The 21091-nt window shown below is 44.6% G+C and overlaps 1 protein-coding gene across 4 annotated transcripts in view; it reads right to left on the bottom strand.

The window, feature by feature from the left end:
- MDM4 (MDM4 regulator of p53) overlaps nucleotides 1-11949 on the bottom strand; it is a 39467-nt gene extending 27518 nt beyond the window's left edge. For 2 of the 4 annotated variants that reach the window (XR_004434274.1, XR_004434273.1), the window contains exons 1-2: nucleotides 11801-11949; nucleotides 182-294 (exon numbers count right to left, since the gene is read on the bottom strand). Coding sequence is in view for 2 of the 4 variants with exons in the window: in XM_033199446.1 (XP_033055337.1) it covers nucleotides 182-259 (78 nt within the window). In the remaining 2 variants the exon portion in view is untranslated. Of the gene's footprint in view, nucleotides 1-181; nucleotides 295-11690 lie in introns of all 4 variants that reach the window. The other 2 variants (XM_033199446.1, XM_033199447.1) reach the window with 2 other exon arrangements.
- Between the last annotated feature and the right edge of the window lie 9142 nt (nucleotides 11950-21091).

The following is a 21091-nucleotide window of genomic DNA, read 5'->3' as shown; positions in this document are numbered from 1 at the left end:
TTTCTTTCAGAAATGTTTTGTAGAAACACAGGTCTCACTATGTTGCCAAGGCTGGTCTCAAACACCTGGCTTCAAGTGAGCTTTCTGCCTCAACTTCTCAAAGTGCTGGGATTACAGTCATGAGACAGTTAAACTTAAAAAAAAAAAAAAAAAAAAACTAGGAATATCCAAAATGATTTACCTGATTGATTTGTCCAGGAGAGATCCTGCAAGCACTGTCAGATGTTGAACACTGGGCAGAGGTGGAAAATGATGTCATTTTGGCAGGGAAGAAGCTGCAGTCTGTTGGTAAAACTAAATAGAAAAAAAAAAATTTATAAAATCTATTCTAATGTAGAAAATTCCCTATTTAGCATTCACACAAAGGCAACCAGGAGAAGTAAGACACATGCGACACATATAATGGAGCACCCTACACAAATGCTGCATACCCTCGCTGAGGTTCTGCCTATCTTCTGACCACTTTCTAGTTCAGATTTAATTAAGAGTAAGAATTGTCCAAGCTTCTCTCAGGTGAAGCCTGAAACAGAAACAGTTACAGGCATGCTCCAACCTCCAACTGATGTTAATGAGTAAACTGTTTTATTTGAAAGTCAAATCATTTATCTCCCCAATGGTTATCAGGTAGAGCACTCTCCAGATGCAGGACTGGGGATTTACCAAGGTAAGTCACAGGTTTTAAGATTCCAACAGGACTTCTAGGAAAACCTCTACAACATGTTGGAACATGTCTTGACAAAGGATCACAGAAAACTAAGAGTCAACACTTTAAGTAGCAGTTAAAACAGCTTTTAAAAGTACCAACCCCAGAAAAAAACATAGCAATTACAAACCTACAAAACAGGTTAAACCAAGATGGACATATATCATCAAAGAAAAGATGTAGCATGAACTGAAATACAGAGTAAAGTTCAATGAAAATCTTTCACCTACCTTTTATCCTTAAAAAAACAAAAGCTACAGAGAAGGAAGATAGATTTTTTATTTTATTTATTTATTTAGAGACAGAGTCTCGCTGTCCCCCAGGCTGAAGCGTAATGGTGCAATCTCGGCTCACCGCAACCTCCGCTTCCTGGGTTCAAGGCATTCTCCTGCCTCAGCCTCCTGAGTAGCTGGGATTACAGGCACACGCCACCAGGCCCAGCTCATTACTGTATTTTTTTTTTTTTTTTTTTTTTTTTGAGACGTAGTCTTGCGCTGTCTCTCAGGCTGGAGTGCAGTGGCGCGATCTCCGCTCACTGCAAGCTCCGTCACCTCCTGGGTTCACACCATTCTCCTGCCTCAACCTCCCAAGAAGCTGGGACTACAGGCGCCCACTACCACGCCTGGCTAATTTTTTTGTATTTTTAGTGGAGACGGGGTTTCACCGTGTTCGCCAGGATGGTCTCGATCTCCTGACCTTGTGACCCGCCTGCCTCGGCCTCCCAAAGTGCTGGGATTACATGCGTGAGCCACCGCGCCCGGCCTCATTACTGTATTTTTAGTAGAGACAGGGTTTCACCCTGTTGGTCAGGCTGGTCTCGAACTCCTGACCTCGTGATCCGCCCACCTCGGCCTCCCAAAGTGCTAGGAACAGGTGTGAGCCACCATGCCCAGCCGGAAAATAGATTTTTAAATAAACTTGTTTGAGTTAACCTTCATTTACACCTTTTTCTAACAAAAGGCAACAATTATTAAAATTGATGATTAACAAGCCACATCAGGCAAGGGGTAAATGGAGCCTAGAAAGACAATCAATAGGCCAGGTGCAGTGGCTCACGCCTGTTTTCCTAACACTTTGGGAGGCTAAGATGGGCAGATCACCTGAGGTCAGGAGTTCGAGATGTAGCATATAATAAATTCCTTTTCAAAGGTTTTAGTCTATAAATTGTTAAGTACAATGAGTTCTGAGATCCTCTCCAAAAAACCAATGTATCACTATGTTCAGCTCCCCCTGTTCTTTGTTCTTCATTTAAAACTTTAAAAGTTTAACTTCCTCGTTCTCTTTGTCTCCTTGCCCCTAGTTTCAGTAAACAACCCCCTCCCAGCTTCTATCACCTGCTCCGTCCTGAGTCACTCCTGGTCACCACCCTTGACCTGAGTCATCCTGAGTCACCTGTTCTGTAATCGTCCTTCCCGCCAAACTACTGACCCAGCCACTCCAGCTCGTACCCCTGCTCTCTTTAAAATAGGCCATCAGTATTAGCTTCGAGTATGCGGTCCAACCCTAGCCAACGGGGGAACGACACAGCAGTAGGGGCTACCTGCGTCAGAGATAAGAACCCCCTCCCCTCCCTTGTTCAGGTGTGCTCTCACCACTGCTTCACCTGTAAGATGCACCCTTCTATAGAGGTAAAATTGCCTTGCTGAGAAAATTAAATTTATGTTTCAGTGATATTTCATTTGCAGCATCGAAAATTAATTTATAACAGAGGCCAGACTGGGCAACAGGGCGAAACCGTGTCTCTACTAAAAATACAACAACTAGTTGGGCGTGGCACTTGCCTGCAGTCCCAACTACTAAGGAGGCTGAGGCATGAGAATCGTTTGAACCCGCAAGGTGGAGGTTGCAGTGAGCCAAGACTGCGTCACTGCACTCCAGCCTGGGCGACAGGGGGAGACCATATCTTGAAAAAAAAAAAAAAAAAATGTTTGGCCACGCCCAGCCAAAAAAAATTTTTGTAAGACTGTCAGCCAGGCACGCTGGCTCATGCCTGTAATCCCAGCACTTTGGGAGGCTGAGGAAGATGGATCACCTGAGGTCAGGAGTTCAAGACCAGCCTGGCCAACATGGAGATGTAGCCCATCTCTACTAAAGCTACAAAAATTAGCTGGGCGTGGTGGTACATGCCTGTAATCCCAGCTACTCGGGAGGTTGTTGAGGCAGGATAATCGCTTGAACCTGGGAGGTGGAGGTTGCAATGAGCTGAGATCACGCCACTGCACTTCAGCCTGGGTGACAAGAGTGAAACTCCATCTCAAAAAAAAAAAAAAAAAAAAAAAACAGACAACAATCAATAAATACACTGGCTGAAGATAACAAGATCCCTCATGCTTCTGAAAAGGTTTATAGCTGTAACAAAGTATAAATTCCTCCCTCTCCCATTACCTTACTCTGCTATAAAATAAGAAGTCAAATAGGAAACAAGCACAATTTAAAATTTAGAAGTGGGCTAGGCATAGTGGCTCACACCTGTAATCCCAGCACTTTGGGATTGTACTCCCCAGCCGAGGCAGGCGGATCATGAGGTCAAGAGATCAAGACCATTCTGGCCAAAATGGTGAAACCCTGTCTCTACTAAAAATACAAAAATTAGCCAGGTGTGGTGGCACATGCTTGTAGTCCCAGCTACTCAGGAGGTTGAGACAGTAGAATCGCCTGAACTTGGGAGGCAGAGGTTGCAGTAAGCCGAGATTGTGCCACTGCACTACCAGCCTGGTGACAGAGCAAGATTCTGTTTCAAAAAAAAAAAAAAAAAAATTTAAAAGCTGGCTTTTAATGGGTGGCTGTTGATCTCATCACCTACTTCCTCATTCACTTTTTTTGTGTGTGAGATAGGGTCTCACTGTGTCACCCAGGCAGGAATGCAGTGGCACAATCACAGCTCACTGCAGCCTTTCAACCTCTTGGGCTCAAGCAATACTCCCACTTCAGCCTCCCAAGTAGTTGGGACTACAGGTGCATGCCACCATGCCCAGCTAATTTATTTTTTGTAGAGACGGGGTCTTGCTATGTTGCCCAGGCTGGTCTCAAATTCCTGGGCTCAAGTGATCCTCCTGCTTCAGCCTCCCAAAGTGCTGTAAACCCTGGGATTACAGGCATGGGCCACCACTCCCAGCCTGCCCTCTAGTTCTTATCCCTCTTTTTGTCTCTGCTCAAGTGACAGTTTGTCAACAAGGCCTCATATGAACACCCATTTTTTAAACTACAACTCCCAACCGCTTGTATTCCCTATCTCCTTCCCTGCTTTATTTTTCCCTACCAACCTTTTTACCAACCAAAACACCATATATTTTGATTATTTATTATGTAAAACATAAGCTACAAGTGGACAGGAATTTGTGTAACTGTTAATTCATACATTCCCAGTGTCTAAATCTGACAATTACATACATGGTAGAGCAACATGGTAGATAAACATTAATTATAATGTGCAGACAATTTCCAAAAATGGCTCCCAATGAACCACGTTCCCTAACTGGCCCTATGACTTAATAAACAGAATGCAGTAGGTGATAATGTGACAATTCCAGGCCTGGCAGGCTTATGCTTTGTATTTTCGGAGATGCTTGAAATCTGGCTACTGTACTAGAGACTACACAAAAAGGCTAAAAGGAGAGGGATATGCAGTTGCCCAGCTGAGCCCAGACTTTTAGCCATACCTCCACACACATCTTCCAGCCCCAGTTGCCACCTGACTACAACAAAGCACTTACTCAACGGTCTCGAGGTGTCCTTAAAAAAAAGAAAGAAAACACAACAAAGCACCACACACGTTCCAGCCTCAGCTGTCACCTGACTTACAGCTGCATGACAAACCACAAGACCACCAGAACTATCCAACTCAGCCAATCACCCCACTGAATGAAAAATAAATAAAATGACTGTTTCGACTCACTAAGTTTTGGGGTGGTTTATTCCACAGCATTAGATAATTGAAACAAATGGTAAAGACTCATTAAGCCTACTATGTACCAGGCACACACAAAAACCCATTTAATACCAAAATAGCCCTATTACATAGATATTATCCTTATTTTACAGATCAGGAGGAGAAACAGAAGTTATTTGTCCAAGATCACCCAATGAGTAAGTTGTTGGAGTCAAGATTTCAAACTCAGACAAGCACTAACATCCCCATTTAGCAGCATTTTTCCGCATTAGATCTCAAGTATACAGAATTAATCATAATTCTTTTATTCAAGACATACTCTGATTATTCATCCACACATGACCCATTTTACTTATTTTTACCTTTTTATTTTCATAATTTTTTTGAGATAGGGTATTGTTCTGTCACCCAGGCTGGAGTGCAGTGGCACAAACATAGCTTACTGCCACCTTGACCTCCTGGGCTCAAGCAATCCTCCCACCTCAGTCTCCTGATAATCTGGGACTACAGGCATGCGCCACCATACCTGGCTAATTTTTTTTTAATTTTTTTGTAGAGACAGAGTTTTGCTATGTTGCCCAGGCTAGTCTCAAGTGATTTTCTCAACGAAAGTGTTGGGATTACAGGCATGAGACATCAACCCTGGCCTGGATTATTTTGAATAACGCAATAATCATCCACAAACTACGACTCTGATGATAACCTATATTTAACCATAATATCCCCCATCCCATTTTTCTGCCTTCCTGCAATAATCATCCTGAATCCTACTGTTTTCATTTCCCTTGCTTTCCTTTTTATACATTTTACTGCATCAAAATGGATTCCTAAAAAGTATTTTTAGTTTACTCTATTTAAAAAAAAAAAAGGGATGTTGCATGTAATTTGGGAAATTTTGTTCCACTAACATAGATTAATTCCTACTGTCATATCAAAATTCATTTTTTATAGATTTTTGTTATCGTGCTAAACTATACATACTAAAATTTACCATTTTAACCTTTTTTTTTTTTTTTTTAAATGATAGGGTCTCACTCTGCTGCCCAGGCTCACTGTAACCTTGAACTCCTAGGCTCAACTCCTCAACTCCTGCCTCAGCCTCCCAAGTGGCTAGGACTATAGGTGGGCACCAGCTCACTTCAGTTACTTTTGTTTTGTTTTGTTTTGTGTGTCTAGGCAGAGTCTCACTATATCACTCAGGCTGCCCTCAAACCACTGGCCTCAAACAATCTCCCGCCTCGGCCTCCCAAAGCCCTGGGAATACAGGCATGAGCCACTGTACCCAACTCATTCTATCCATTTATAAGTGTTCAATTCAGTGACACTAAGTATATTCCTAATGTTGCACAACCATCACCACTATCCATCTCCAGAACTCCCTCATATCCCAAACTGAAACTCTGTACTCATTAAATAGTTCCCCCATTAGCTCCCTCTCTAGCACCTGGTAACCACCATTCTACTTTGTCTCTATGAATTTGCCTATTCTAGGTACCTCATATAGGTAAAACTATACAATATTTGTCCTTTTTATGTCTGGCTTATTTCACTTAGCATGTTTTCAAGGTTCATCCTTGTAGCACACTTTCGTTCATTTTTCATTTATTTTGACTTTTGTACAATATCCTTGCATGTGATATACATTTGAGTTGTTTTTAGGCTTTTACTGTTATGAACAGTGCTACGGGCTGAGTATCCCTATTGGAAATGTTTGGGACCAGAAGTGTTTCCAGTTCTGGATTTTTTCAGATTTTGAAGTATTTGCATTATACTTACTGGCTGAGTATCTCTAATCCAAAAGTCCAAAACCCAAAATCCAAAATGCTCCAATGAGCATTTCCTTTGAACATCATGTCAGAGTTCAAACGAAGCTTCAGATTTTGGAGGACTTCAGATTTTCAAATTTAGGATACTCAGTCTTATATTAACGTTCTTGTACATGGCTTAAGCAATCTTTTACTCCCTTCTGTGGTTTGAATATTCCCACTGTGGCAGTATTGAGAGGTACGGCCTGTAAGAGGTAGCTAGACTTTGGGGTTTTTCATCTGATTTGTCAATTTTTACCTTTAACTGGTAACTTTAGTTCACTTAGTGTAACTGATATATACGGATGTTTCCATCATCTTATAATTTAACATTTTGTCTTATTCTATGTTTCTTTTTGATATGTCACTACCTTTTTAAAAACCTGTATGTCTCCCTGCTAATAAGAATTGTAGACTGGGGCCGGGCGCGGTGGCTCAAGCCTGTAATCCCAGCACTTTGGGAGGCCGAGACGGGCGGATCACGAGGTCAGGAGATCGAGACCATCCTGGCTAACACAGTGAAACCCCGTCTCTACTAAAAAATACAAAAAACTAGCCGGGCGAGTTGGCGGGCGCCTGTAGTCCCAGCTACTCGGGAGGCCTGAGGCAGGAGAATGGCGTAAACCCGGGAGGTGGAGCTTGCAGTGAGCTGAGAATCGGCCACTGCACTCCAGCCTGGGCGACAGAGCGAGACTCCGTCTCAAAAAAAAAAAAAGATTTGTAGACTGGGTGTGGTGACTCATGCTTGTAATCCCAGCACTTTGGGAAGTCGAGGCAGGCGGATCACTTGAGTCCAGCTTGGGCAACATAGCCAAACTTCACCTCTACAAAAAATATAAAAATTAGCCCTGCATGGTGGAGCACACCTGTGGTCCCAGCTACTCAGGAGGCTGAGATGGGAGGATCACTTGAGCCTGGGGAGCTGAGGCCACAGTGAGTCATGATCACGTCACTGCACTCCAGCCTAGGTGACAGACAAGACCCTGTCAAAAAAAAAAGAAAGAAAGAAAAGGCTGGGCATGGTGGCTCATGCCTGTATTCCCAGCACTTTGGGAGGCCAAGGTGGGCGGATCACAAGGTCAGGAGTTCAAGACCAGCCTGGTCAGCATGGTGAAACCCTGTCTCTACTAAAAAAAAAAAAAAAAAAAAAAAACAAAAAATGAGCTGGTCATGATGGTGTGCGCCTGTAATCCCAGCCACTTGGGAGACTGAGGCAGGAGAATTGCTTGAACCTGGAGGGTGCAGTGAGCCAAGATCATATCACTGCACTCCAACCTAGGCAACAGAGCGAGACTCTGTCTCAAAAGAAAAAAAGAATTTTAGCATAATATAATACAGACTTTAAATTCTGAGGTAGATATATTTTTTGTCCTTTTTTTTTTTTCTGCCTTAGACTTTAAGACAATAAACAAGACCAAGGAATCAGATAATCTTTACTTCATATATTTATTGTAACAGTTCTCAGGTTTGAGTATCTCACTACCTCATCCGGCACCGTTTTCAATGCAGGTCTTGTGTGTACAAAATTCCAAGACCTCATATACCTAAGAATATTTTTATCATTCCCTCCTATTTAAACTTACGTGGTTGACTATAAAATTCTAGTTTGCCCTTTAATACTGTGAAAACACTTGTCTTCTTGCATTCAGTGATGTTGTTGAAAACCCTGAAGTCAATTCAGTTTTGCTCCTTTGTAAATGATCTTTTCTGAGGCCCCTACAAATTGTATTTTGCTTTGATATTCTTAAATTTGACTATAATGTGTCTAAGACTGAGTTTCCTTATCTCTCATCCTTAGCACTGTAAGAGATCTTTGAATCTGAGGTATTTCATCATTTTTTTTATTACAAAGGAGTTACTCCATTATTTCTTAAAACACTTCCTCTTTATTTTTATTTCTCAAAGACTTACATTATTCAGATGTCAGTGCCTCTATACCTGCTCTTCTTATCTCTTAGTTTTTCGTTTATATTTTCTCTTTCTTTGTTCTAGGAGATTTTCTCCTTCTAGAATTCTAATTCATTCCTCAGTTGTATCCATTCTGTTATTTATTCCATCTGTGATTCCATAACATTACAGATGGAATAAATAACAGAATGGATACACAGGTTTTGAGACAGGGTCTCAATCTGTCGCCCAGGCTGGACTGCAGTGCCATGATCATGGCTTACTGCAACCTCAACTTCCCCGGCTCAAGCAAGTCTCCCACTTTAGCCTCTGGACTAGCTGGAACTACAGTCAAGTACCACCTAACCCGACTAGTTGTTTTTTTTTTAATGTTCCCCAAGCTAGTCTCAAATTCTGAGCTAAAGCAATCCTTCTCAGCCTCCCAAAGTGCTGGGATTACAGGCATGAGCCACCATGCCAGGCCAATGTTCTTTATTTCAACCACCGTATTTTTCTTTTATATATATATATATATTATATATATATATACACACACACACATACACACACACACACACACATAGATATATATATATTTTTTTTTTTGAGACGGAGTTTCGCTCTTGTTGCCCAGGTTGGAGTGCAATGGCGCACAATCCTGGTCCACCGCAACCTCTGCCTCTTGGGTTCAAACGATTCTCCTGCCTCAGTCTCCCGAGTAGCTGGGATTACAGGCGTGTGCCATCACGCCCAGCTAACTTTATATTTTTAGTAGAGATGGGGTTTCTCTATGTTGGTCAGGCTGGTCTCAAGCTCCCGACTTCAGGCGATCCGCTCACCTTGGCCCAGCCTGCCAAAAGCATTTTAAAAAGAAAAAAAATACTATAGTGTCAGGTCCTGCTCAACTGCTTGCTACTGCTGTAAAGATAAACACATGGTCTAGCCCCTCAGCACATTTCCAGTCTTATCTCGCACTGTTTAGTCATAGTTTGAGCCTCAGCCACACTGATCTTTTAATTTCTCAAAGGGCCTTTGCACAAATTGCTCCTTCATTTGGAGCACTGAGTTCTGTACAAAACTGATTCATCTTAAACCTTCAAGTCTCAGGTTAAATGTCACCTCTTCAACAGTCATCAGGAGATTCCAGGCCGAAAGCAGTGGCTCACACCTGTAATCCCAGCACTTTAGGAGGCCAAGGCGGGCAGACTGAGGCCAGGAGTTCAAGACCAGCCTGGCCAACATAGTGAAAACCCCTCTACTGAAAATACAAAAATTAGCTGGGCATGGTGGCACACGCCTGTAATCCAGCTACTTGCGTGGCTGGGGCAGAAGAATCGCTTGAAGCCAGGAGACGGAGGTTGCAGTGAGCCAAGATCATACGACTTCACTCCAGTGGCAGGGGCAGGGGATGCTAAAGCCATTTGAGTGAAAAGTTGGGGTGGAAAGAAAACATGTGGAGTAGGCTGACCATTCCACCATCCCCAACCTTATTACTAAAAGAGGGTCGTTCACACACCATATACTACCTGATTTTGAAGCAACAAGAAACCAGCATACCACCTATTAAGTATTCCCGACCAAAAGACAAATAATTCAAATTGAGATCTACCTACTAACTGCAAGTTACTAGGCAAAATGGAGAGCAAGCAGTTAATCAGTCAAATCCAGAATGTAGGAGTTCTACAGGACCTGGGAAGGCAGGGAAGATTAAAGCGGGGAGATTGTTACAGAACCTTAAAAAACCAACTGCGGCCGGTGGCTAGTGCCTGTAGTCCCAGCTATTCTGGAAGGCTGAGGCAGGAGGATCCCTAGAGTCCAGGAGTTTCAGGCTGTAGTGTGCGATGATCAAACCTGTGACTAGCCACTGCACTCCAGCCTGATCACACAGTGAGACCTCATCTCTTTTTTTTTTTCAGACAGGCTCTCACGCTGTCACCTAAGCTAAAGTGCAGTGGCTCCATCCCCGCTTGCTGCAGCTTTCACCTCCTGGGCTCAAGAGATCCTCCCACCTGAGTCTCTCCGGTAGCTGGGACTAGAAGCTCGCTCTATGACTCCCCACTGATTTTTTGATTTTTTTTTTTTTTGCAGAGAAGGGGCTGTTTGTTGCCTAGGCTGGTCTGGAACTCCTAGACTCAAGCAATCCTGCCCCCTTGGCCTCCCAAAGTGCTGGGATTAAAGGTGTGAGCCACTGGGCCTGGCCGAAATCCTATCAAAAAAAAAAAAAAAAAGTATGAGGAGAGACTGAATCTAAACTGAGATACAGTAATACTTAACACCAAAAGTTTCCAAGTATCTTTGACAGATACTAGTTCCACGTGCCAACACCACAGAGCATCTTCTCCCGGTGTCGCTTTAAAACCGTGGTTTTCGGCCGAGCACGGTGGCTCATGCCTGTAATCCCAGCACTTTCGGAGGCCAAGGTGGGCGGATCACCTGAGGTCTGGAATTCGAGAACAGCCTGACCAACCTGGTGAAACCCCGTCTCTAATAAAACAGAATTAGCCGGGCGTAGTAGTACGCCCCTGTAATCCCAGCGACACCGGAGGCTGAGGCAGAAGAATCACTTGAACCCGGGAGGCAGAAGTTGCAATGAGTCAAGATCGCGCCACTGCACTCCAGCCTGGGCAAAAAGAGCGAAACTCCACTTATAAAACAAACAAACAAAAACTGGTTTTCAAGCTTTAAGGTATACAAAAAATCACTGAGAGGTGTGCTCATTAAAATATATTTCTCTGAGCGCCATCTCGATACTGTCTGGAGGTTTCGGTGTGGCCCCGAAACGAACATTTTCCTTTGAGACGGAGTCTCCCTCTATAGCCCAAGGTGAAATGCAGTGGCACTATTTTGACTCACTGCAACCCCCGCCCACGGGTTCAAGTGATTCTCCTGCCTCAGCCTCCCGAGTAGCTGGGATTACAGGCGTGCGCTACCAGACACATCTAATATTTTTGTGTTTTTAGTACAGACGGGGTTTCACCAGGTTGGCCTCGAACTCCAGACCTCAGGTAGATCCACCCACCTTGGCCTCCCAAAGTGCTGGGTTTACAAGCGTGAGCCACCGCGCCCAGCCAAAAAGAACATATTCAACAAGCACTCAAGTGCCTCTAAGGTAGACTATCCGCAGCCTTAAAAACTAACTTAAAAACTTAAAACGCGTCAATGTCATTCTTCCCACCTCCCCCTCTCCCACCTCTTTTCTCCAAATTGCCTCAATAGTACTCAAATGTTGTGTCCACTTAAACTCAACCCAACCTCGTCGACTTTAGATTTGTCACCTGTTGGCAAAGTTACATCACGTCACCCCACCTCCACTTTTATCTTCCGTGAGCCCTCATCCCACAACTCTTCCCCTCCCCCCAAGCCCTTCTTCCGCCTGGCGCGGCCTTCCCCACGCCGCCCGACCCACCTCTCAAGCTCCTCCCGCCCGCTACCCGCAGAATTGGCGGTACGGCCGCCTGCTCCTCACTCTCCAGCTCCCGCTCCCGGCACCCCGCCGACGAAGGCCAAGAGCCACACCTTACGGCAGCTCCATGAGTCGCTCCCCCGCCGAGCCCGGGTGGGGGGAGGGGTAGCAGTCACAGATCCGAGGGCCTCGGCAGCATTTTGAAATGGCGAGTAATGAAGCCGCAACTTCCGGCCTCCCACACGGCCTCACAGGAGGGCTTCCGGTAAGGCCTCCGGAAACCATAGATGGAGCAATGGGAGGACTACAGAGCTAGAAAGGCTGATCTCACTACCATAGAGTAGATCCTAGTCCGGGGAGAGAGTCGTGGGGGCCCGGAAGATTGAAAGTCGTCGGATTTCAAAAGATAATATGTGAGCGACTTGGCAGGGTCTTGTGATACTTACAGGCGTGTATTAGGAGATCAGAAAACAGAGAAGGGGAAGAGCTAAGGTCATAATCACAGGCTGTCTTGAGCTCTTCGGAAAAACTACGCTTCTTCTGCCATTCCCCAGTACTCACCCTTGCTCCCCAAGGGTGGCAGGGAGGGGAAATGGAGCGATGGCGCCACTAGGGTGGCCCGGAAGCTTGAAGCCGTGGCAAATAATGGAAGGCGCCGGCCGCTGTGGCTCACACCTGTAATCCCAGCAATTTGGGAGGCCTAAGGCAGGCGGATCATCTGAGGTCAGGAGTTCGAGACCAGCCTGACCAATATGGTGAAACCCTGTTTCTACTAAAAATACGAAACTAGTGGGGTGTGGTGGCGCATGCCTGTAATCCCAGCTACTCAGAAGGCTGAGACAGGAGAATCGTTTGAACCTGGGAGGCGAAGATTGCAGTGAGCCGAGATCGCACCATTGCACTCCAGCCTGGGCGACAAGAACGAAACTCTTATCTCAAAAAAAAAAAAAAAAAAAAAAAAGAGGGAAAGGGTTGAGCACGGAAATTGGAAGCTGTCTTCAAATAGCTGAATAGTATAATATTGGAAATAACGGAGCCTTATTCTTTTCTCCAAAGTGCAGAACTAAAACCAATAGAAATTACAAGGCAGGGCCGGGCGCGGTGGCTCAAGCCTGTAATCCCAGCACTTTGGGAGGCCGAGATGGGCGGATCACGAGGTCAGGAGATCGAGACCATCCTGGCTAATACGGTGAAACCCCGTCTCTACTAAAAAATACAAAAAACTAGCCGGGCGATGAGGCGGGCGCCTGTAGTCCCAGCTACTCGGGAGGCTGAGACAGGAGAATGGCGTGAACCCGGGAGGCGGAGCTTGCAGTGAGCTGAGAGCCGGCCACTGCACTCCAGCCTGGGTGGCAGAGCAAGACTCCGTCTCAAAAAAAACAAAAACAAACAAAAAAAAAAAGTACAAGGCAGTATTTTAAGCTCAGAAAATCCTCTAACATTTAGGGTCATTCTGAAATAAATGAAATTAGGTATTGGGGGAAGTAATGTCATTTGAAGACAGCCTGCGTGAGAGGTTTGTGGAAAGTTCTTCTGTATTAGGAAACATTAAAACTGGTTGTGTAACCCAAGAAAGCTCCATCTCAGTGTTCTTTGCACCTCTCTTTTAGCATTTGCCACGTACTTTTTGTTTTGTTTTGTTTTAGTTATTCGTGTATATACCATTCTTACCTCTCCCAATAAGCGACAACAAACCGTGGCTCCCAATGCTAGATACAGACCCATGCAAAAGAACATAGGGCAATAACCTTCCTTAAATGTGTACATTCCACTTTGCTCTACTTCGAGCATAACCTCCTGCATAGCTGGGAGATCCAGAGTTCCATTAAGGAGCTGAAGAGTTAACTTGTTTTTCATAGAAATCTGCAACCACTTCACTCAAAACAAAAAAGACAAAAAAAGGTGGGGGGTGCTTTTTTAGGTGAACCACTGTCAACTATTTCCCGTGTCCTTTTGTGCAATTAGTATTTTTTAAAACTTTCAACAGGAATTTTTTTTGTAACTTTTAAATAGCATCTGGTTAGTTTGGATCCTTTCCTAATATCTCCTGGAGTCTTGGAATATGATCTCTTCATGCAATTCAGTTTGTGTAAGATCAACAAATATTTGTTGAGGCCAGGTGCAGTGGCTCACACCTGTAATCCCAACCCTTTGGGAGGCCAAGGTGGGAGGATCATTTAAGCCCAGGAGTTCAAGACCAGCCTGGGCAAGAAAGTGAGAACCCCATCTGTACAAAACAAAAAAAAATTAATTAGCTGAGCATCCTACTGTGTGCCAAGCACCAATCTAGAGGATTCCAAATCAAGATCTGAAATCTGTCTAGTGGAGGAGTCCAGCTAAAAAGAATGTGGTAAGTGCAATGATTGGTGAGCTGCAGTTAACCTCCCCTAGGTTAAGAGAGATGAGCCCTTTCAATTTGGGCAAAATATTGACCAACATCTTTAATTTGTCTTCATTTAAAACCTTGAGGGCCTGGCGCAGTGGCTCATGCCTGTAATCCCAGCACTTTGTGAGGCCGAGACAGGTGGATCATGTGAGGTCAGGAGTTCGAGACCACCCTGGCCAACATGATAAAACACTGTCTCTACTAAAAATACAAAAAAGATTAGCCGGGTGCAATGGTAGGCGCTTGTAATCCCAGCTACTCAGGAGGCTGAGGGAGGAGAATCGCTTGAATCGGGAGGAGGAGATTGCAGTGAGCCGAGATTGCTCCACTGCACTCTAGCCTGGATGACGGAGCCAGACTCTGTCTCAATCAATCAATAATAAATAAAAAAAAAACCTTGATAAACATGTTGACTAGGCCATGGTGAAGAATAGAGTTTTTCCCATCATAGATAACACTGATTTGTGAGTAATTGTTCATCTTCTAATTAAAAAAAAAAAAAAGACACAGGGTCTTACTATGTTGCCCAGTCTGGTCTTGAACTCCTGGCCTCAAGTTATCCTCCCTCCACCTTGGCCTCCCAAAGTGTTAGGATTACAGGTGTAATCTCATAATCCTACAGGTGGCACTCACCAGCACGCCCAGTTAATTCTGTGTGTGTGTGTTTTGTTTTGCTTTGTTTTGTTGAGAGGGAGTTCCCTTCTGTTGCCAGGCTGGAGTGCAATGGCGCGATCTCGGCTCACTACAATCTCTGCCTCCCGGGTTCAAGCAATTCTCCTGCCTCAGCCTCCCAAGTCACTGGGATTACACACGCGCCACTACACACCAGCGTGGGTGACAGAAGACTCTGTCTCAAAAAAAAAAGAAAAAAAGAAAAAAGAAATGAAATTGGAAATTGGCTTAAAAACTTAACTAACTCCGTGATCACCACTTCCTTCTTTAAGAACTATGCTCACAAACTGTTGATTTGATTAAAAAGACAGGAAATCTGGGTTCTAGTCTAGCTATTTCTAGAAACCAGAAAAAGTTACACAGTTTTTCAAGTCTTCAGTTCCCTAATCTGTAAAATAAAATGGCTGAATTCAGCCATTTCTTATGGCCCTTCTAATTTAAAAAAAATTAAAAGTTAGTATTATTGGTCTATAGCCTTTCTGAAAAAAAAATATAATAAATGACTTACATATCAAAAGGTATAAAGAATATGATCTCCCAGCTGGGCGCAGTGGCTCATGCCTGTAATCCCAGCACTTTGGGAGGCCAAGGCAGATGGATCACCTGGGGTCGGGAGTTCAAGACCAGCCTGCCCAACATGGCAAAACCCCATCTCTACTAAAAATGCAAAATAATTAGCTGGGTGTGGTGGCGCATGCCTGTAATCCCAGCTACTCGGGAGGCTGAGGCAGGAGAATCACTTGAACCCAGGAGGCGGAGGTTGCAGTGAGCTGAAATCGCGTCATTGCACTCTACCCTGGGCAACAGAGTGAGACTCCATCTCAAAAAAAAAAAAAAAGAGAATATGAGAATATGATCTCCCTTTTCCCATTCCTCTTCCTAAGAACAATACACATACAAAGAAGTTCCCTGTAGTCACCTCTATGGTATCTCCTTTCTTCATCCTCTGGGAACCACTGTCTTGAGTTTGATATTATTCCTGCCATACATTTCTGTAGACTTTTAGAGTTTATGTGTATATATTCCTTAAAAATGTGTTTGTGCTTTTAAAATTTTTATAAATAGCATCAAACTATATGTGGTCTATTGCAACTAATATTTTTGCTCAGCATTGTGAAGTTCAATGCTGTTAAACCGTGTAGTTATGGTTAATTTAGTTTTGTTGTCGTTGTTTGGAGATGGAGTCTTGCTTTGTCGCCCAGGCTGGAGTGCAGTAATGCGATCTTGGCTCACTGCAGTCTCCACCTCCAGGGTTCAAGCGATTCTCCCACCTCAGCCTCCAGAGTAGATGGGATTACAGGCATGTGCCACCACGCCTGGCTAAACTTTGTATTCTTAGTAGAGACAGGGTTTCACAATGTTGGCCAGGCTGGTCTCGAACTCTTGACCTCATGATCCGCCCGCGTCAGCCTCCCAAAGTGCTGGCATGACTGGTGTGAGCCACTGCACCTGGCACCTGGCCCTGGTTAATTCATTTGTTTTTTTTTTTTTTTTTTTAGACAGAATTTCACTCTTGTCACCCAGGCTGGAGGGCAGTGGCACCATCTCGGCTCACTGCAACCTCTGCCTCCCAGGTTCAAGTGATTCTCCTGCCTCAGCCTTCCGCGGTAGCTGGGATTACAGGCGTCTGCCACCACGCCCAGCTAATTTTTTTTGTATTTTTAGTTGAGACAGGGTTTCCCTATGTTGGCCAGGCTGGTCTTGAACCCCTGACCTCAGGTGATCCACCCACCTCGGCCTCCCAAAGTGCTGGGATTACAGGCATGAGCCACCATGCCTGACTTCATTTTTAATGTTGTAACGTTGTTGTATAGTAATATATTGAATTGTATAAATGTATAATGAATTGTTGTATAGTATTAGTTTTCTAGAGTTGCCATAACAAAATACCACTGAGTGGCTTAAACAGAAATTTATTTGCTCATAGTTCTGGAAGCTAGAAGTTGAAGATCAAGTTGTTGGCAAGTTAGGTTTCTCCTGATGCCCTCTTTCCTTGGCTTGATAAATATGTTGACTAGGCCATGGTGAAGAATAGAGTTTTTCCGATCATGGTTGACACTGATTTGTGAGTAATTGCTCATCTTCTAATTTAAAAAAAAAAAATAGACACAGGGTCTCACTATGTTGCCCAGTCTGGTCTCGAACTCCTGGCCTTAAGTGATCCTCCCCACTTGGCCTCCCAAAGTGTTAGGATTACAGGTGTAATCTTGTAATCCTACAGGTGGCATCCACCAGCATGCCCTAAATTAGCATGCTAATTTTGTGTGTGTGGTTGTTTTGTTTTGCTTTTTTGTTTGTTTGTTTTTTGAGACGGAGTTTCGTCTGTTGCCAGGCTGGAGTGCAGTCTGTCTTTTCACTGTGTCCTCGTGTGGTTGCCCATGCCTGTATGTTGTTTGTATCCTAATCTCCTCTTCTTATGAGGACCCTAATCATATTGGGCTCACCCATGTGACCTCATTTTACCTTAATCACCTCTTTAAAGGCCCTGTCTCCAAATTCATTCCCATTCTGTAGTGCTGGGGGTGGTGTTCAACATGAAGTTTGAGAGGGACACATTCAGCCCATAATAGTAATGGATGCACCACAATTTTTATTCATCTCCTTTAATAAATACTTAGGCATTATTCAATTGTTTGCCATTACAAACAATGTTGTTATCATTCTCGTGCTTATCTCCATGTGTACTCTAGAGGAAATTATGGAGTTACAGACTATATATGTTGTCCACCCTATTAGACCATGACAAAGTGCTCTCCAAAGTCATTGTAGAAAAATACACACTCCTGACAGATGTGTATAGGAACGACCTTGGCCAGGCGCGGTGGTTCACGACCGTAATCCCAGCACTTTGGGAGGCCGAGGTGGGCAGATCACAAAGTCAGGAGTTTGAGACCAGCTTAGCCAACACGGTGAAACCCCGTCTCTACTAAAAATACAAAAATTAGCTGGGCATGATGGCAAGTGTCTGTAGTCCCAGCTACTTGGGAGGCTGAGGCAGGAGAATCACTTGAACCCCGGAGGTGGAGGTTGCAGTAAGCCAAGATCACACCACTGCACTCCGGCCTGGCAACAAAGTGAGACTCTGTCTCAAAAAAAAAAAGAGAATTATCTTGATGCATATGTTTACCAGTACTTGGCATTTTCAAATTATAAAAAATAATCTGATGTAAAATGGTTTCTCATGGTGGTTTGTTTTATAGGTCCATGATTATTAATAAGGTTTAGCACTTTTTCATATTTGTCGACTTAAGGTTCCTTTTTTTTTTTTTTTGAGACTGAGTCTGGCTCTGTCGCCCAGGCTGGAGTGCAGTGGTACGATCTCGGCTCACTGCAAACTCTGCCTCCTGGGTTCACGCCATCCTCCTGCCTCAGCCTCCCGAACAGCTGGGACCACAGGCACCTGCCACGACACAGTGCTAATTTTTTGTATTTTTAGTAGAGACAGGGTTTCACCATGTAAGCCAGGATGGTCTCGATCTCCAGACCTTGTGATCTGCCCACCTTGGCCTCCCAAAGTGCTGGGATTACAGGTGTGAGTCACTGTGCCTGGCTGACTTAAGGTTCCTATGTATGAATTGCCTAATCAGACCTTTTGCCCATTTTTCTATTGGATTGTCTTTTACTTTTTTGTTGTTTTTTTTTTTTTTTGGAGACAGAGTCTTGTTCTGTCACCCAGGCTGGAGTGCAGTGGCGCGATCTCAGCTCACTGCAACCTCTGCCTCCTGGGTTCACGCCATTCTCTTGCCTCAGCCTCCTGAGTAGCTGGGACTACAGGTGCACGCCACCACGCCCGGCTAATTTTTTTTTTGTATTTTTTTTATTTTTTTATTTTTTATTTTTTTTTTTATTTTTTTTTTTTTGAGACAGAGTCTCGCTCTGTCACCCAAGCTGGAGTGCACTGGCCAGATCTCAGCTCACTGCAAGCTCCGCCTCCCGGGTGCACGCCATTCTCCTGCCTCAGCCTCCCATGTAGCTGGGACTACAGGCGCCCGCCACCTCGCCCGGCTAGTTTTTTGTATTTTTTAGTAGAGACGGGGTTTCACCGTGTTAGCCAGGATGGTCTCGATCTCCTGACCTTGTGATCCGCCCGCCTCGGCCTCCCAAAGTGCTGGGATTACAGGCTTGAGCCACCGCGCCCGGCCTGTATTTTTTTTAGTAGAGACGGGGTTTCACCATGTAAGCCAGGATGGTCTCGATCTCCTGACCTCGTGATCCGCCTGCCTTGGCCTCCCAAAGTGCTGGGATTACAGGCGTGAGTCACCAAGCACGGCCTGCTTTGCTTTTTTTAAGGGTCCAAAGGGCCAGCTAGAAAGATTTGCTTTTCACACTTAGGCCATTAATGTGTTCAGAATTTATTTTTCCGCATGTTGTAACATGCAGATCCAACATACAGTGCCCTGACTGGAGCACAGTGGCTCCATCCTGGCTCACTGCAGTCTCCACCTCCTGGGCCCAAGCGATTCTTCCACCTCAGCCTCCTAAGCAGCTGGAACTATAGGCTCACGCCACCACGCCTGGCTAATTTTTTATTTTTTATTTTTTATTTTTATTTATTTATTTTTTTTTGTAGAGAGGGAATTTCACCATGTTGCCCAAGCTGATCTTGAACTCCTGGGCTCAAGCAATCCTCTCACCTCAGCCTCCCCAGTAGCAGGAATCACAGCCAGGCGCCACCACGCCCAGTTTATTGATTGATTATGGGGCAGGGAGGGTGGCGGTGGGAGGGCGCAGGTCTCCCTATGTTGTCTAGGCTGCTCTGGAACTCCTGGCCTCAAGCAGTCCTCCCATCTCAGCCTCCCAAAGTGCTGGGATACCACGCCCAGTCTTAAAAGTAAGCTTTACACATCTTGTTCCACTTCAGTCAAATATGTTAATCCTTTGTTGAAAGGTGAATGGTGTCAGAGAAGGTTGAAAGAGCAGGATCCACCACGCCCAGCCTTAAAAATAAGCTTTATACATCTTGTTCCACTTCAATCAAATATGTTAATCCTTTGTTGAAAGGTGAATGATGTCAGAGAAGGTTGAAAGAGCAGGATCCATAGGGTCTGTTCTTGTGACATCTTTGCCATTAAATCTTTATGTGCCTCCACGAATGCTTATTACATGTCAGACACTATTGCAAACAATGTCTATTTACTGTATTATTTAAATCTCACAGTCTTCCTATTGTCCTGACACACAGAGAAGTAGCTTGCTCAAGGTTACACAATGGTAGTCAGGATTCAAACAGGGCACCTAACTTCAGAACCCAGGCTTTGTATAAGCATTTATCTTTTGTTTTTGTTTGTTTGTTGTCTTATCCTTTGTTTTTCAGTGCACATATATGCGCCCTTTTCTTGAAAATACAAAACAAGCAAAACACTTTTATTTTTTTGAGATCTCGCTCTCACCCAGGCTGGAGTGCAGTGGCGCCATCTCGGCTCACTGCAAGCTCCACCTCCTGGGTTCACGCCATTCTCCTGCCTCAGCCTCCCGAGTAGCTGAGACCACAGGCGCCCGCCACCACGCGCGGCTAATTTTTTGTATTTTTAATAGAGACGGGGGTTTCACCGTATTAGCCAGGATGGTCTCAATCTTCTGACCTCGTGATCCGCCCGCCTCGGCCTCCCAAAGTGCTGGGATTACAGGCGTGAGCCGCCGCGCCCGGTGCAAAACACTACTGACTTGAAATGTTTCCTAACTTAAAAATGTTTTCTATTTTTTCCCAAATCCTAGTTTTCCGAAACATGATTATTAATGGCTGCATAATAATTAAGGCTGTACCATAATTTATGTAGCTATTTTTCTCGTTTCTGATTAAAATGCCATGATGATATCTCCTGTAGTCAGATCTTTTGGTACACCCCGATTCTTCTTCTTTTTTTTTTTTTGAGACAGATTCTCGCCCTGTCGCCCAGGCTGGAGTGCAGTGGCCTGATCTCGGCTCACTGCAACCTCCGCCTCCCAGCTTCAAGTGATTCTCGTGACTCAGCCTCCTGAGTAGCTGGGATTATAGGAGTGCGCCACCAGGCCCGGCTAATTTTTTTATATTTTTTAGTAGAGATGGGGGGGGAGGGGAGGTCATCATGTCGATCAGGCTGGTCTCGAACTCCCGACCTCGTGATCCGCCCGCCTCGGCCTCCCAAAGTGCTGGGATTACAGGCGTGAGCCACCGCACCCGGTCACCCCTGATTATTTCTTCAGGACAAATTCCTAAAAGTGGAATTGCTGGACCAGAGCAATCACCCCGAAAGAGATTAAGGATGGAATTAAGGTAAAGTAACATCAGCTAACAAAGACCTTTAGTGTCCCGCTCTCAAAACTCTACCGTGGTAATTCTCAACACCAGCTCCATAGCAAAGGGCAG

Source organism: Trachypithecus francoisi, unplaced genomic scaffold, assembly GCF_009764315.1.
Source record: "Trachypithecus francoisi isolate TF-2019V2 unplaced genomic scaffold, Tfra_2.0 Lachesis_group5, whole genome shotgun sequence".
Classification (NCBI taxonomy): domain Eukaryota; kingdom Metazoa; phylum Chordata; class Mammalia; order Primates; family Cercopithecidae; genus Trachypithecus; species Trachypithecus francoisi.
The sequence above is the reverse complement of the archived record's forward strand: the minus strand, read 5'-3'. Positions and strand labels throughout refer to the sequence as shown.